Source organism: Triturus cristatus, chromosome 2_1 (genome assembly GCF_964204655.1).
Source record: "Triturus cristatus chromosome 2_1, aTriCri1.1, whole genome shotgun sequence".
In the NCBI taxonomy this organism is placed as follows: domain Eukaryota; kingdom Metazoa; phylum Chordata; class Amphibia; order Caudata; family Salamandridae; genus Triturus; species Triturus cristatus.
In genome coordinates this window covers 1092616814-1092634497 of record NC_140581.1, presented here as the reverse complement: position 1 = coordinate 1092634497, position 17684 = coordinate 1092616814, and the positions used below count along the sequence as shown (strand labels likewise).

General features: G+C 40.0%; 1 protein-coding gene and 1 long non-coding RNA gene across 5 annotated transcripts in view; one reads left to right on the top strand and one right to left on the bottom strand.

The window, feature by feature from the left end:
- Positions 1–17684, top strand: part of RASSF6 (Ras association domain family member 6) — a 185834-nt gene that overhangs the window by 116236 nt on the left and 51914 nt on the right. For 2 of the 4 annotated variants that reach the window (XM_085636478.1, XM_085636479.1), the window contains exons 3-4: positions 9357–9435; positions 15838–15987. In XM_085636478.1, coding sequence (XP_085492604.1) covers positions 15940–15987 — 48 coding nt within the window. In that variant the 5' untranslated portion in view covers positions 9357–9435; positions 15838–15939. The remainder of the gene's footprint in view (positions 1–9356; positions 9436–15837; positions 15988–17684) is intronic. The other 2 variants (XM_085636476.1, XM_085636477.1) reach the window with 1 other exon arrangement.
- On the bottom strand, positions 3955–4727 carry LOC146866407 (uncharacterized). Its single transcript, XR_014976798.1, has 3 exons — positions 4667–4727; positions 4095–4164; positions 3955–4004 (listed from the first exon to the last, which is right to left on the bottom strand). It is a non-coding gene; the product is annotated as an uncharacterized LOC146866407 (long non-coding RNA).

Genomic DNA, 17684 nt, shown 5'->3' with positions numbered 1-17684 from the left:
CTTAATTAAATATAGATTGGAGTGGGAATAGTAAATGAATTCAGTTCAGTGTCCAGCACATACTCTAATTAAATATAGGTTGGAGTGAGAATAGTAAATTAATTAAGTTCAGTGTCCAGCACTTATTTTAATTTAATATAGACTGGAGTGGGAATAGTAAATTAATTTAGTTCAGTGTCCAGCACCTACCCTAATTTAATATAGGTTGGAGTGAGAATAGTAAATTAATTAAGTTCAGTGTCCAGCACTTATCTTAATTAAATATAGAGTGGAGTGGGAATAGTAAATTAATTTAGTTCAGTGTCCAGCACCTACCCTAATTAAATATAGGTTGGAGTGAGAATAGTAAATTAATTAAGTTCAGTGTCCAGCACTTATTTTATTTTAATATAGACTGGAGTGGGAATAGTAAATTAATTTAGTTCAGTGTCCAGCACCTACCCTAATTTAATATAGGTTGGAGTGAGAATAGTAAATTAATTAAGTTTAGTGTCCAGCACTTATCTTAATTAAATATAGAGTGGAGTGGGAATAGTAAATTAATTAAGTTCATTGTCCAGCACCTACTGTAATTTAATATAGTTTGGAGTGAGAATAGTAAATTAATTAAGTTCAGTGTCCAGCACTTATCTTAATTAAATATAGATTGGAGTGGGAATAGTAAATGAATTCAGTTCAGTGTCCAGCACATACTCTAATTAAATATAGGTTGGAGTGAGAATAGTAAATTAATTAAGTTCAGTGTCCAGCACTTATTTTAATTTAATATAGACTGGAGTGGGAATAGTAAATTAATTTAGTTCAGTGTCCAGCATCAACCCTAATTTAATATAGGTTGGAGTGAGAATAGTAAATTAATTAAGTTCAGTGTCCAGCACTTATCTTAATTAAATATAGAGTGGAGTAGAAATAGTAAATTAATTTAGTTCAGTGTCCAGCACCTACCCTAATTAAATATAGGTTGGAGTGAGAATAGTAAATTAATTAAGTTCAGTATGTAGTGGGAGTAGTATGTTAATTAAGTTTGGTAAATAGCAAATATTAGAATTAATTATAGAGTTGAATAAGAATAGTTAAATTTATTGGATTTAATTGACAAAAAATCTGTAGATTTTAGTTTGGGTTGGATAAAACATAGAAGTTATATCAGAATGCAAATTCCAAATTATTTTTAAATTAAATAGTAGATAGGAAAATAATATTTATTTTATAGTTGTTGGAATGTATATTCATTCGAGAGAAAATTTTGTTTATTATTACGCATATTTTAATAATTACATCATTGCAATAAACATGTCTGATATATACCATACGAACTGTCTAAAGATATCGACCTATTACCTAGATTGAACTCTGGGTCCTGCCGATTTCGTCATACTACCCCCCGTTTTGACGTGTAAATATTTCTTATTGTTGAAACTCGCCTTGAAAATCCCATGTTTGTGCGAAATGCATTGGCTGCGGATCTGGTCTCACTAAATCTTGGAATAAAGGAATTCAAGCAAATACTCAACTACTGTGTGGATTCGAAACACAAAAGTTTATTTTGACATTAATTTACATTTCTTCCAATATGTTGCCTCTCAAACTTGTGGATAATTGTTGTCTTGGTGGTCATTTGAGCAGCTGACCATTTGAGGTGGGCAATATTATCGTTACTGATAAAGTGAAAAGTCCAGGCTGAGCATTCACCTAAAACCGTGCTGCTTTAATTTTCAAACTTCCTATGTTTGTTTGGTTCTTTTATTTTGTAATCGCTCGCTGTTGTTTTGGGTTATTTTGGTCTAATCCAGGTCGCGGTTCGGAGCTGTTTCGCGTTTGAGAAGGTAAGAGTTATTTGCTTTATTATTAAATAGTTTTAAGTGTTTTGTGGAAGTAGTTATGTTGTAATAAGTGTGTATTGATTGATGTTTTAGAAGTTAGGGTGTTAGTAATAGTTTGTATACGGTTTTATAATTAACGTTGTGTTCCGTGTTTGTGGCTTTGTTAGTGTTTTGGTATTTCGGTGTGTTAAAGTTTTATAGTGTTTGAATAACGTTTGTAGTGAGGTTTGTACGTGCGTTTTGTGTGTTTGTGGGTGGGTGGGAATGTTTGTTTCTGTTTTGTAGGTTTTACGGAGAAGATATTTTCGTCGGTTTCAAACACCTTATTTTTTTAAAGGAAGTGTGTATTAGTTGTGTTTACTAATGTTTATTTAACACTTCCTTTATTGTTCGGGTTTCCAGGAGCGGTTATTTACCTTTTTTATATTTTTCGGGATTTTTATGGTTAATGGATAGTCATTTTTTGGATAACTATGGATTTTGAACTCCCTGGATTTATTTGGAAGGAATGTTATTATCCCATTGGAGATACTACACAGGTAAGTTCATTTAAATATTTTTATTGTTGGTGGCGAAACCTTATATATTTAATATTGTTGTTGTGTACTTGGTTTGTTTAATTATGTTGTCTAAATATATGTCCATATAATTCATGTATATATTTTAGACCACATAATTAAATATGTGATATAATAAAGTGGATTATTTATGTTGTGATAGTTGTTTTAGTAGAATTGTGGGTTAATATTTAGAAAAGGGTTTAGAAGAGAGTTTGAGCTATTATATTTAAGTACTCAAGTCCTCTTGTGGATGGGTATAGCTGTACCTGTTGTTGTAGGTAATTATACATTTGAGTAGTTTGTCTAGACTGTTTTGGTTTTAATTGTAGGACAGATTGTTGCATTCTTAATTCTTGGAAACTTTGTTCCTTTTGTATGGCAATTAGTAGTTTTTGTAGTGTTGGAGTTGTTCTCCCAGTAGAAGTTAGGAATGCATTATGCCAGCCCTCGACGGCGTTGTTAGTTTTGGCTTGTTGGTTGAGTGTACTTACATATACATTCCACCAAGGTATTTGGAACTTGGGCTGACGTCTATGGCCTGATCTGTGCAGTCTCCCCACCCAGGTATCCTCAAAATAATCTAACAGGGGAGATAACTTTACTTCATTTTGTTTGTAGAATGGACTTTCTAATAAAAGATTGTAATGTTCTGCAACATCTGTGGTTGGTACATAAGCTAGGGCTGTTAGAAGTTTTATTTGATGTGCAAAACTTATGTTAGTGGCGTATTCTACACTTAGTGAAGATTTTTGTAAATGTCTCCATATACATTGGTTAAGATGGAAGTAACATCCTTGGATAGCTGTATGGGGGTACAGTTTTAGAACGGAATTTATCATGGCTTGCTCAAAGTCTATGATAATTGTTTGAGGGTAAAAATCATTAGATTCTTGTTTTACTTTTCCTAGCATTTCATTATATGTTGTGTTTTGTTTGTTAGGTAATAGTGCATAAATTAAAGGTATGGAAGTGTTGTGATATTGACCGTGTATTGTGTAAAGCTGATAGAATGGTTTTGGGCATATTGTAAAGGTGCCATCCATCATCCATGTTTGGCATTGTTGCAGTTTAGTTATATTGTTTGCAGTAGCAAACATTATGATTCTTTTTTCTGGGCTTTTGTTATCAAAAAAAATAAAAGGTTCATTATTGTGGGTGATACTTAATTCTGGTGGAATGATGATCTCTTGAAAAGTTTTAGGGGATGGTATAGTTGTCGTGGTTGCTTTTTTGGTCCTAGCAATAGTTCTTTTTATAGAAGTAATTGATGGTAATTGGCCTCTTGCTTCTTTGGGCACTCTAGGTAATAGTTCTTTTAGGATTACACTTGTAGCAGTTTGTGAACCTGTGCTTAATTCTTTGATATTTTCAAGAGTTGATCTGACTTCTATTTCAGAGAGATTGGGTGGATGGTTATGCTCTCTTGTATATAGTACAGTTGTTTCTCTTGTTGTTGCTCGGCCGTAGCATTTGTTAGAATAATATTTAGTACACTTCCAGTTCACTTTTCGGTCCGTCTGCTTTTCTTGAGTGTATGTGTAACCCATGTAACACAATAGGAATTTTCCTTTCTGCGAAGTTATAAATTGGGCTTCTTCTGTCATCGTGATGTGTTACAATTCTGGAAAAAATGTATATGAAAATATATGCTATAGTACTTTATATCTTTATATGAAATTAGCAAAAAAGCATTTTTTTTATATATACTTACCAAGTCTTTTTTGTTGTATTTGAATGAAGATGTTGTTTGTCGCAAAAATGTTGTTTAGTTGATTTAGTCTCTGAAAGTTAAAGAACATTTATTGTTGTGGTTGGTTTAGTTTTTTAAGTGGGGTGGTATTGCTGTTTGGTATAGACTATATTTTTTTTGAAGAAACTTATTTTATTGTTTTACAAATTAACAATTCAAAAAACATTCCCCCACCTTCATCTGTCCCGGAAGTACCACACATTTATCATCAAGACCAATTATTCAGGAGAATGAACAACCTTTCCACCAGTTCTCTACCCCCCCCTCCCCCACCACATGTCAATGTACCCCCGTCTCCTACCCCTCTTACTATGTGCCCCTCCTGCCTAATAAATAAGATGCAGTAGCCTAACCTCTCACTAAGCAAACAGAGCCTACCCTCATGCCCAGTGGTATAGACTATAGGTGTTAATTTATACAGGTTTTTTACAATTTAAAAAAGAGAACATGGATTTGTTTAGGGGTTTAGGATGTTTTGGGGTTTGAGTAGGATTTAATTAATATTTTATAAAGTATTTTGATAGTATACTTACTTTTTAGTGAGTCTTTTCTGGCAATCTTCAATATTTTCTTTAGCTGTTTGGAGTAATATCTGTAGTGGAAACATAAAGAGATGGAATATATAAGTTAGTTATTTATTTGAGTAAAGATAAATTAGTGTTTTAGTTTAATTTGGCAGTTTAGTTAGAAAAGAATATTTACTTACGTTTTTAGAATAGTAATAGGATGTAGGTTTCTTCTGTTTAGTAGAGCTTCTTCTTCGTTCAATGCTTTGGTTTAAGGCACCGTGGAACACTTGTTTTAATTGGTTTATATAGTGGTTTCAAATTGTTTCTTGAATGTTATTGGTTGTTTTCTGTATGTGGCCTTTCTATTAAATGGTTTGAATTTTTTTTAGTTAATTGGTTTCCTTTTATGGAAAATGCTAAGTAAGAGTATATTTAGTTTTAAAGGAGGAGAGTTTTAAATTATTATATATAAAAAGATTGTTTATAATGTGTACTAATTTTATTTAAATGTGTTCGAAATGCCAATGTGATAATTATTTTAGTTTTTTTTTATTATGTTGTTAAATATAGAGATCGCTATAAATGTTATGTTTATGTTTAAGTAGAATCTCATTTGAAAATGTATGTTTTGGTAAAATATTGTCTTTATGTTGTTGAAAGTATTGGTTTTATTAGTATTAGAATTGTCGATATATTTAAAAAAACGATATTATTGATGTCTATATTTTGGTTATCGATATTTGTGACATGTGTCATATTTATTAACTTATGTCGATATTTAGTATTTCGATATTAATGTGTGCGATATTTGTGTGATCGATATAATTGTATTACGATATTGTAGTGTCGATATTAGTGTAGTTTTTTAAATAAGTATACAATGTCGATATTTTTGATGTCGATATATTTGTTGCGATATTTGTGTAGTTCGATAATGTGTCTGTCGATAATATGTCAGAGATCCAAGCGTGCTATCAGTTCATTGAAGAGCAAACACTGTCTGAAGCTTAATTCAGAAAAAAACGAGGTGGTGCAGGTCGGAAACCTCTCCCCAGCATAGGCCTCTCCTTGGTGGCCAGAGGAATTAGGCTCTCTTCCCACCCAGTAATAAAGGCCAAGAACCTAGGTGTTCAGATTGCCAACAAGCTGATCTGGGGAAATTAAGTGAATGCCACTGTCTCCTCTTCCTTCTTTACACTTAGGATGGTCAAGGAAATTCTTCCTTTTCTGCCAGCCAATTCTAAAAAACTGTCATGACTGCCTTAATTCTCTCAAAGCTAGACTATTGTAATGGACTCTATGTGAATATGCAGGAACAGCACCTAAACATATGAGACTGCTATTAGGGATTCCCAAATTTCATTCTGTCTATAAAGTAATCTACAAGATACACTTGCTTCCTGTTAGAAGACAAATTACTTAAAAGGCCCTCTGCATTGCCTACAAGGCTTTGCATAATACTGGTCCAGAATTTATTGAGGCATCTCTTTAATTGGTACCATCCCTACAGACTCCTGCACTCCTCTAGGGCCAAGAAAATTGTGGTCCCCAATTTCAGTAAAATGAATTGGGGAGGCAAAAGTTTCATTTCAGGGATGACCAATGTCTGGAACAATCTTTATCCTCTTACCAGACCTGTCCCCTCCCTGAGCGTCTTTAGGAAGAACCCCAAAATGTGGCTGTTTAATAATAATGATTCCACTTCAATCATTTTCGAGTTCTGTCAGCGCCAAGACACCTCAGGGTATACGAGCGCTCTACACATTTTGTTGACATATTATAACATTAACCATTGCTTTTAATGGTAAAGTCTGGCTAGCAGTCAACAACTGTTCTGGCAGTCTGCAGTGGCAGATTGGGGATATCGTTTTATGTGGGAGACCTCCAGTACTGCAAGCCCTGGGATACCCCTCTATCTTACATGCCCTGGCTATCAGGGTACCATATATTAAAGACTTACAGGTTAGTTAGCCATTTCCAATTGGGTACAGCCAATTCAACATACACTTTAGGGTCAAGGCGCTGGTACTGAAGTCTGGTTCTCAGGCTTAGTGTACTTTCAGAATTGAAAAAGTAGCAGCATCAGTCAAAAGACTTGGGGTTGACCATACAAAAAGAGGAATTTCCTCAGAGTTCCGTAGCGTAACCATGGGAAAACAAGTTTTGTTTCCACTACAGAAAGGATATTTCCATAATGTTTTAGCTTACGTATCCCAAGGCACAGAAGGCCCAGCACTTTACAAATAAGTCATGATCTCTGCCCCACATGAGATAATCCAGCACAAAAGCCTACGCTGTGTCCCCACTATTGGAAACACAACTAACCTCATTCAAGTTTTTGCCTCGTTTGCTTTGAAATGTTGGCTGCAGCTAAAGTCTTTTTGTGAAGTATGCCCATTTTGTTGTAAAATAATAAAAAATACTTGTCACCAGTATATCAAGTAATTCACCTCCACAAGTGTATATCTCACTCGAAAAGTTGCAGAGTGCACTGGCAGGAGTCTGGTTCAGAGAGAAATGTCCTATTTTGAGGAAAAAGTGTCTCTCTGTAAGCCATTTTCTACTCAAACTAGTGGTAAAAAATAAAGCAACATTTTACATTAATTGAAAATGCCACTATTCAGCACATTTCTCATTACGGGGAATTCAGGAATTATGCAAGATTACACCAATCTAATACAAATGTTCTGCAGGCCTAATCTCATCTCTGCAACTGATGAGGTCAGAAATATTTATTTCAAGAGAATGAGGACAGCTTCAGAAAGGCCTGAAGCAGTGCCTAATTTGTAAAAGAAGGAGTTCCAGTGCCTAAAATCTCTTCAGAAACCCCCAGCCGGTGCAATTAAATGTTGACATACCGAATGTCAAGGCTTCACAGTCTTCAATCCACTTCCTGGCTATCCCCTACGACTTGCTGAAGCGGGGGATGGAGACAGTAGGGCGGCCATGTTGATGTAAGGAGAGCCCACTGTGGTCCTCCTCCGCTGTCCGCTGGGTGCCTGCAGATGGCCATCAGTCATTGGATTTTGAGACGGGACCAACTGCCTGGGCAAATGGACACTGCCTCTACCAACATCCTACACACCTGTGACTGGAGCAGAGGATGATGAGAGTGGGTTGGCCATTTTGATGTGAGGAGAACCCACCGCTGCACACCTTCTGCTATCAGCCTCCCCCGGCCCGCTGCGCTCAACTTGCCCTCTGTGACAAGTACCGATTGCTATGACTCCCTGATGTCTGTGCAGTGTAGTGGGACAACCGGGAAGGTTGGCCCGCTTGTGGCACGCAGATGACAGCTTGGCTTGCTCCTCCCATGCAGCGAGAGCCCTTCCTGCAAGTCAGTTGCAAAACTGGGGTAGGCTGCAGGAAATCACAGATGCTGTCCCGGTGAGACGCTGCTTCCTTCGAACCCCCGCTGGTGTGCCGCCTGGCTACACCGGCAATCCACACTGATATTCTGGTAGTACACTGTTGTACTGTTGTATGTCTGGGTTACACGGTGGTAAACGGGTGTACTGATAGTCTACACTAGTATTCCATGGCATTCCATTCCATGTTCTTTTGATATTCTACTCCAACACTGATTCTACACTGTTATGATATGCCTATGTGTTATGTATGCCTATATGCTTTTTTGCTCTTTTTACGCAAAACTGTTAGCTTCACTTCTTACCGTCCATCATATCCTTCTGGTATACAATGTCACCATGTATCTGTATCTACATCTCTTGTTATGCTATGCCTATCTGCCTGTCTGCTCATTTCACTTCAACACTACTTGCCAGTATGGACACTGGCATCTTAGTCGACACACTCTACCGTAACTTGCTCAGAATTATACCACTCACATTTCCTAATGTCCATCGTTTTCCTCTGGTATGCACTGTTGCCAGGCATCCATGTATCATGTTATGCTATGCCTTTATGCTTCTTTTTTTGTTGTTGCTCACATTACATCAACACTGTTGCCTATACTTACAGAGCTTCCTTAAGTTGACACATACTACTGTAACTGCTAAGAACCTTTCGCTCACATTTCCTGCTGCCCATCGTATACTTCGGATACATACTATTGCAATGTATCTGTGCTTACACCTATGTGATTGTATCCATTTCATATGTAACTCATTGAACTACTAATGTTACATCCTGTGTATGCAGTTGCTAGGTATTTGTGCTTACCCCAAGTAATCATATCTACCCCATATGCCAACTATGTAAAGTGCTCTGATACCTTCGGGTTAAGTTTGCGGTATACAAAACTCTATAAATACATGAATAATTCCCTTTCAGACACTCTCTGCCCCTTTATCTCACTCTTGCAGGTTCCTGCTTTCTCTGTTTATGACTGTTTTTCTGTGTTTCTCAACCTGCTTCTTTTTTCTTTGTGTGTTTTACCCCTTCTTGTATTGGTTGACATCTGATTCAGAAAAATAAGTACTGGTCCCCAAAAAATGAGTGCTGGTGGCCCCTACTGGCAACCACCGGCTCAAACTAGGCACTGCCATGAAATCCATGCTGTGTCATAGAATATATTTTCTATTTCTAATGCTAGTAATATGTACATTTGCTATATGGATATAGGGATCAGCATGAACATGCAATTCTTCCATTTACAATGATTTGGCGAAGATGAAGCCTTTCTCAATCTATTTCTTCTATACGCAAATTGTGCCTACTGAAATAGTGATATCTTTATTGCATTTGTTTTCAGAAATCAACTAACATCCTTATTGAAGACATACAACTGTTATTATGAGGAGCAGAAAAACATGCAACTTACTTATGAACAGGTATGAATCCAACCACTAGGAAAAGGCAATGATTCAGTAATTTTATGATGCAACTTTTAAGGTGGATCCCTTGTAAAATTAATATTTCCGTCAACAGTTATGAAAAGACTGCGTAATATAGGCCTCAAGTTAGACTGAAAATAGATATTTATCAGTGGTGTACTTTTGAACAGGTTTGATACATTGCACTGTATCATTTATTTGCTGTGATTCCATTGGATCCATAAGCAAATGTTTTTGACACATCCAGAGCTCCCATTTTTGTGCTGACCTAGACACATGAACTCACTGGGGTCATCAACCTTAATTTCTGATAGAGGCTTCTAGCCACCGATTCCTCATCATTTGAATGTCCCCAGGCATCTGGTTGGTTCCGGAAACTTTTCAGCAGTACCCCTCCGTGCGAGTAGATGGTGCCCTGCAGATTCGTACTGATGCTGTTCCACTCTGGAAATGATGTTTGGGACCTACTTAAGCACCACTCCTGTACGCTACCAGACACGGATCTGGAACTACCTCTTGTGTCTTTGAGACCCGTACCCTCAGCCACAATTTTCAGTGTGAAAGGGAAATGTCACCTCTCAAAACAAGCGGCCATGCTATGGCTTTTCGGATCCTTGCTAATAAACTCTGGGAACCCTTCCGGCCCCACGGAGCCGAGAGGATCTCCATTTGGAATACTGCCAGTGTGTTCACCCTCTGTTCCATTTGGATCCTCTGATCCCATCACCAGGCCGCCTCCAGCTCTTATTCTGACTCCACCTTTGGCACCATGTCCTTTCCAGTTCCTGGAACTTTGATGCCGAGCTGGAAGACAAGACTCCAAGTCGACATCAGTTCCACCTCGACCGAGGCTGTCTGCGGCTGCTGTTGAGTTGCCACTTCCTCCACTCAACCTGCCTCCTACATAATGGAGAACACATACCCTTCATTTCCTGTTTGGCACAGATTCAGACAATGATTACAAAGTGGATGATGAGATTCCTATGCCATGTTGATATATAGGGCAGTCGAAGTCCTCCATCTCCTAACCTTGGAGGTCACATCCAGTGCACTGACAGAAGTCCTATAGTGGGAGCAAACATCCCCTGAGCCCCTCTTGCCATTCAATAAAGCATTTACTGATACCTTGAGGAATGCTTGGGCCACATTTTCCTCTGACCACCAGTAAACCGCCAGATCATAAGACACCACTGCCCTGCCCCAGACGACACTGCATTTTCATGGCAGCACCCCTCCCCTGAAAGTATGATGGTACAAGCCCCTAAAAGCCAGACATACCCAAGTACTTTCCCAACTCCTCCCTGTGAGAAATTGTGTTGTTATTTGGGGGGCCTTCATAAGCAACAGCCACAATCCTTGCCAGGATGAACCACAAAAAGACACTAAATTAACTTGTGCTTAGCCCTCTGGTAGCGTGGCACAAAAGCAGTCAGGTTTAACTTTTACTTAAACAGTAATAAAGTAAAAACAAAAAACACGAAAAACCTCATACCAATTTTAAAAACGAGGGCAAATTTTAATGAACTATTTAACACCAAAATTGCAAAAATCCAATCAATAGAGCCGGAGTAATTAATTTTCATAGTTTAAAGTGAAAAATAGTGTCTCAAATATCAAAGGGCCAATCACTGTTATCTAGTCGCATGGGGCCGGGGCAAAGTCAGAAGTTATAACTGTCCACCATGTAGCGCAGTTCAGATACACAAAGGGGTTTTGGCCTGGTCTTCGTTTAGCCTTCAGACTCAGAAGAGATTTTGAAGAAAAATGTCTGAGAAGGTAAAGTTCAGTAGGGCAAGGCAGCCAGCGGTGTCTGGGGAGGAGGCGTTGTTGTCGAGAGCTGCTGGACAAAGTTGTGGTGAAGACTTCTACATTCGGACTCAGGGCCCGAATCAGATCTTGGCAGGCAGATTACTCCATCACAAAGGTGATGGCTATCCTGTATGCTGAAATATAAATCCCATAGGACATAATGGGATTTATATTGTAGCAGACGGGATATCTATTACCGTTGTGATGGAGTAACCAGTCGGCCAAGATCTAAATCAGGACCTTAGTCTCTTGTGTGGAAATCAAAACTCTCCAGTGGGATGAAGCTGTAGGCTGTAGCTGCCGAAGGCTTCACGAGGCCAGATACCCCTTCTGCTGCAAGCCACTGCATTGGATTTGCTGGTGAGGAGAAGAACATAGTGGGAGCTGCCGCATAGTCAGTTCTACTGCAGATGAACCTTGGGCGGATCAGCGAGCATATAGGTCCCAGTCTCCTCTTGGTTCTCAGAGCACTTTCACAAGTTTTGGATTTTAGATATCTGGGTTCCTTCAGCCCCGCTTCCAAGGGTCCAGGCCTGGAAGGGCACCATTTAGAGGGTTAGGGCTCACTCAGGCTGCGTTCAGGTGCGGGTTCTAGAAGCTTGAAGCCTTTACTGTCCCTGAGGTTCTGATCAGAGGACAGCCAACTATCCCTTGGAACCACACTGTAAGTCTTGAGTTCAAGCAGGAAAGCAGATCTCAAGCAGAAGGGCAGTCTTCTGGGGGCACAGTGAAAGATTCAGGCAGCAGGGCAGTCCCCTTGGTGCAGAAGATCAGTCCTCTGATGCCCACAGCAGACCACAAGCAGCAGGGCAGTCCTCTGAGAGTCATTTCGCAGGTCTAGAAGTGAACTGAAAAGTGGGTCCGAGGGTCCTAATTTTATACCTGGTGAAGTGGGAGAAACGTCTTGAGTTCCCCCGCCGACAGAAGTGTCTGGAATTTCCTGCCTTCCTGTGCTTGTCGCAGGCTGTCTGTAGTCATAATAGGCTAGTGTAAAGTTTTTGTGTGCGAGTTGAAGCAGAGTCTTTGAAGTGCAAGTGGGGCTGTGCACAGCTCTGTCCTCACATCTTGCCAGGATGGCTCATCCTGCCAACACCCAGGACCGGATTTACAAAGGTAAACTTACACTATTGTGTAAGTTTACAATGGTTTAATATTCACAAAGGGATTTACGAGTAGTATCTTTACAAATGCAGAGTTTCTGCAAATGAAAAGATATGGCTTCAGTTAGAGCTCTTTATGGCTTGCCAAACTAAACAAAGTGTTCTGGTTTATCAATAAACATTTAAATAGAGAAACTGTATCTGTCAAACTAAATGGAAACAAAGTCACGGCTGAAAGTTGGACCATGTACATCAGCACCCGTTACAAATCTAAACCGGATCGTTTCAACTTGCCAACCTGTCACCTCAAACCTAATAAGTCACAGAGAAGACCTGAGAATGCTGGAGCACTAAGGGGTATATTATCAAGGGTTAGCGATATTTTTATCGCTGCGTTTGCCTCTGTTTTTGGACGAAATGCGACGATAAAAACATCGCATTATTTACAAGAGCACGCTAACGTGTGTTTAATTGGATTAGCGCTGACTTCAACATCGCATCGCCTTGCATCGCTAATGAGATGCAAGGGAGGCGTGTCCCGTGAAACAACATGGGATATTATCGGTAACCCAGCTTCTCTCTATTTACAAGTGTATCGCTAACACGCATAGCGATATTAAAATCAGCGCTACCCGGGTATTTTGCCGGTTTGTAACACCTATAATGGGAGGTGGATTGTTATGCTGAGTCCACGTCTCCCTATCTACAAGGTTTTCCCTAACACGGTTTTCTATCGCTGGAATTCTGGCGATTTTGACTCTTTCCGCCGCTTTTGCCTGTATTTCTATTGCCTCAGTGATGCGCGTTGGTAATAGTGCGCTAACCGGGCGATAGATTTCAGCGATAGTCGTCGTTAAAATTTTACACGCTAATTGCGGCCAGCGATAAATATCGCTGCCGTCTGATGATATGCCCCTAAGTTACCAATATTCATTATCTTTTACGACCAAAAGAATAGCCTCTCTGATTACAAAAAGCAGACCCAACGGTGCACCCGGACCAAACAGCATCCCTTCTTCAGTCTATAAACAAGACGTTGAATTTTGGTTCGGATTGATGGAAAAGCTGTTTAGAATCTGCCTCTCCACCAACTTCATCCCCTCCTACCGGCAAGGATCAATATTGCATCCCATCTGAAATAAAAGGCTCAGAAACTCTCCTGGATGTCGAGGCCAAATTCTCCGCCTCCTTAATACTAGAAGATTTGTATGCATGGGCAAACTTGAAAAAACTGATCCGCTTCAACCAAACGGTCTTCAGGCCCAGGTTGGGCACCACTGACAATCTAGAGGCCATCAAGATGCTGGTGGCAAAGCAGATACGCAAAAAACACCTCTCCATAGCTTTGTAGATTACAGGAAGGGCATTTGACCACGTTATTCATCAGCTACTCTGGACAACACTCACAGCCTGGGACATTTCTGACCCCTTACTCCAGGGTGTTCAGTTGCTCTATTCCGAAACGTGGGCCAGAGTAAAACCCGGTAACAACTATTCAGTTTCCAACAAGATAAAAATAGAACAAGGCATTAAGCAAGGGTGCATTTATCCCCAGCCCTTTTTAATCTGCTCATGTGTGATCTGGCACCTCTGCTGGATTCGATAAATAGTGGTGCACCAAAATTTGTGAATTGTCCCATCCCTTCCTTGCTCTACACTGACGATGTCACCCTCTAAGACAAACAGCAAGAGGTCTGCAAAGGCTGATTGACTCCTTACAGCAGCACAGCAGTCCAAACGGAATGGCGGTGAACTACGAAAAGACAACATCGTAATTTTTGGCCAGAAAAAAAGAAAAACACAGGCACATGGGGGCATATAATCAAGATCCAGCGTTAAAATTATCGCCGCTTTAGCGGCAGAAAACTGCTGCTAAAGCGGCGATAATGGGCTCGATAATATGCCGCAGAGAATTCCAATAGAAGCCAATGTTCTGGTGTCAACATGGGCTTCTATTGGAATTCTCAAGGGCATATTATCAAGCCCATTATCGCCGCTTTGCGGCGATAATTTTAACGCTGTGCTTGATAATATGCCTCCTGGTACCTAAGTAACCACCATCTAACTCCTGCATCTAATTATGAATATCTGGAATGCTGGCTGGAAGACAAAGATGGAAACTTAACCCATGTAAACTCATTAAAACCCAGAGCTGCTTCACTAAAATTCTCCTTCCACACAATCTACAAATGAACAAAACAGCCCACTTTGGAGACCCTGTTGAAGATGGTCAAAGCGAAACTCGTTTCCACACTTGGTTATGGCCTGTAAGCTTTCCCAGGGAAGTCCCAGAGTTCCGTTTTTAGATCATTGTTTAAGCTCCCTCATCGCACATATGAAGCCCTGATCATGCTGGAATTTATGTTGTGAAATCTATCATTGTACTCACAGGAGGACAGCTTCTTCAAATATCTGCATTCAGCACGTGCAGCAGAAGTAGGCACTCTGAAGAATGTAATGTGGTTGGAAGTTGCATAAGTGAATGATTTAGCACCTTAAAATCCCTGTACTCTTGCCCTTTTTGATGTCCTGGAACTTACAAATGCAGCAACCTTCTGGAACCAAAACCTTCTTCACCAGCATTTAAAATTGTTTGTAAACAAAACACTCAACACATAACCATTTAAGCAGGACCGCCCGACCTTTAACAGCAGAAAGCATGTAGACCTTGTACTGGGGTGTTACGATGAAAGAGAAGTGCAAAAATACACCACTGATACATTCTCCCTCTATTATAAAATGAAATGTTGGTTGCTCTATTCGAAAGGGAAAATTCTCCTCATTAGACCTTCTTCCCCCATGGACAACTCGCCCCTCCAATGACAAGTGCCGCTTTTGTGGATTGACTTAGGATCCTGTACCCCATCTGCTCTGCATTTGTCTTGTGCTAATCAACGACCGCAGGAGAGTCCTTCTCCATCTAATGATTAAACAAGGGATTCAAACAATACAGGCAGCTGTGAACTTTTTTCTGAATGACGCTCACCCTCAAGTAATCGCTGGAGTGATAACCTTTCTTGACAAAGTGGATACAAGTTTAAGAAATCTACTCCTACCCCCAACCTTTTCAGGTTTGTAGGGTGCTGTTCTTGGACTGTGTTGTAGAATGAACTTATACAATTCTATTTATGAATTGTCTGCGTCTGCCACAAAGTCTTTAAGGCCTCTTTTTATGCATGCTGTTAAAACTGCTGGATATTCACTTACATCTATTTTAGCATACCCTATTTCTGGCTTAAACCTGTTAATAAATTGTGTTACTCATGGAGTACTTATGCCTTTTTATCCATTTTATTAATGTTAATCACAGTTTCATCATACTGTTCTCACTTTGATGAAATTGTCTAAATAAAGTATTAATAAACTTGCAACTTGATAGGACTTTTTTATGTGCGAAGACTCCGCTTTCGTAAAGATACTACTTGTAAATCTTTTTGTGAATAGCAAACATAAACTTACACAAAAGTGTATGGTTACCTTTGTGAATCAGATCCCCTGTCCCTGTATTGTGGAGCTGTCTTGGAGGAATACACAAAAGCCAACTGCCAACTACACCTAGTCATGGGACCTAGGAACAGTCTGCAGGCACCAAATGGCCAGAACAAGAAAATGCCAGTTTTCTAAAATCAAATTTAATAAGGTAATTCAATGTTGTCCGATGGAAGATGTATGCCTGACACTGGTGTTTGGAAGTTTTTCACTACAAGGACATGTAAAACTTAAAAGTAAATGCCCAATGTTTTAGATACAATGCACCCTGCCAAATGGGCTGTTTGCGGCCTACCTTAGGGGTGACTTATGTGTAACAAAAATAGAGTTTTAGGCTTGGTAAGGGGTTTATCTTGCCAAGTCGAGTTGACAGTTATAACGTGAAACATCCTTTAAACCGAAACCGGAATCCTGCTGTCCCTTTACAGCGCTGACAAAAGAACGAACGCGTCTTTAGTACGCATTTGTTCAACACTCAAGTAGTTATTACTTTTGGTAACCTATATCCTTAGGGGGAGCGCATTAGTGGAATGGTGTTGGATTCAAAGTCCAACACCTTCCCTACTGTTGCACACACTGGTGTTAGAAGAGTAAATTAACCTATTCCAAAATCCAGAGCCCCCCTAAGGCAAGTCGTTATAACGACTTGCATGCCGAACAAATGCGTACTAAAGAGCCATTTGTTCTAATGACGGCGCTGTGAAGGCACAGTGTGATTCCAGCTTGCAGAATACCATCACAAATTAATTTAAAACTACATACAGTCAGTGATGGCTGGTGTGAGACATGTTTAAAAAGGCTATTTAAGTGGATGGCACAATAATTGATGCAGGCTTACTAGTAGCATTTAAATTACATGCCCTCGGTACTTGCAGCACCACTTTACTAGGTACTTTAATTTAAATAAATTAAATGTGCCAATTGGATGTAAGTCAATTTTACCCTATTTAAAGGAGTGAGCACAAGCAGTTTAGCACTGATTAGCAGTGGTAAAGTGTGTATAGTCCTAAGGCCAACAAAAAGGAATTCAGCAAAACAGGAGAGGAGAGGGCACAAAGTCTGGGGGCAAGCCTGCAGAGAGGGCTAAGTCCCAACCTCCTCCTGATAGGGAGTCACAACTGGTGGAGACGATTAGAAAGAGACCAGCTTAGCTCTTAGATAATTGAATGCCAGCTGACTCCTAGGGCACTCTTTCCACACCCTTTGGTATTTGGTGGCTCAAGTCCTCACATGTGTTCCTGGAGATCACTGACCTGTCCTGACCCAGGCTATACAGGACGGCCATATCGCAGTCAAGTACACAATTCGTTGAGGCTTTGATACCACGGATTCCATCAGGCAGGCCATTGGCACTAGTGTTGCCAATCACTGTCAAGCTTGGCTGTGGTCAATAGTTTTTTCAGGCGATCTCCGGTCTTCCCTCATGGACATGCCCTTTGAAGAGATTAGCCTGTTTGGGGACAAGGCATATTTGGCTCTTGAACCGTTTAAGGAGAGTAGGGCCATGGCACGCTCCTTGGGCTTCTCTGCCCCACCTTGCTATCTCTATCAGCCCTATTGCTTCTTTTGTGGCTTCTAACCCCAACTAAGTGGCCAGCAGAATTGTGGTTTAGGCCATGGTGCTCACCATCCCTGTGTTCAAGGTCAATGGGCCGAGCAGTCTGCTGCACCCCTACCTATCTGAACCTCTTTACCATGCTCTTAGTGGAGCACAGCCACCCGGTGGTAGGCCAGAACTTATGATTCTTGCCATGTTGGCAGGCCATAAGATCGGACAGGTGGTTGCTGCAAATTGTTAGGAAGGGGTGTATCCAACCCTACCTGTCCACACCAACACACCTTCCACTA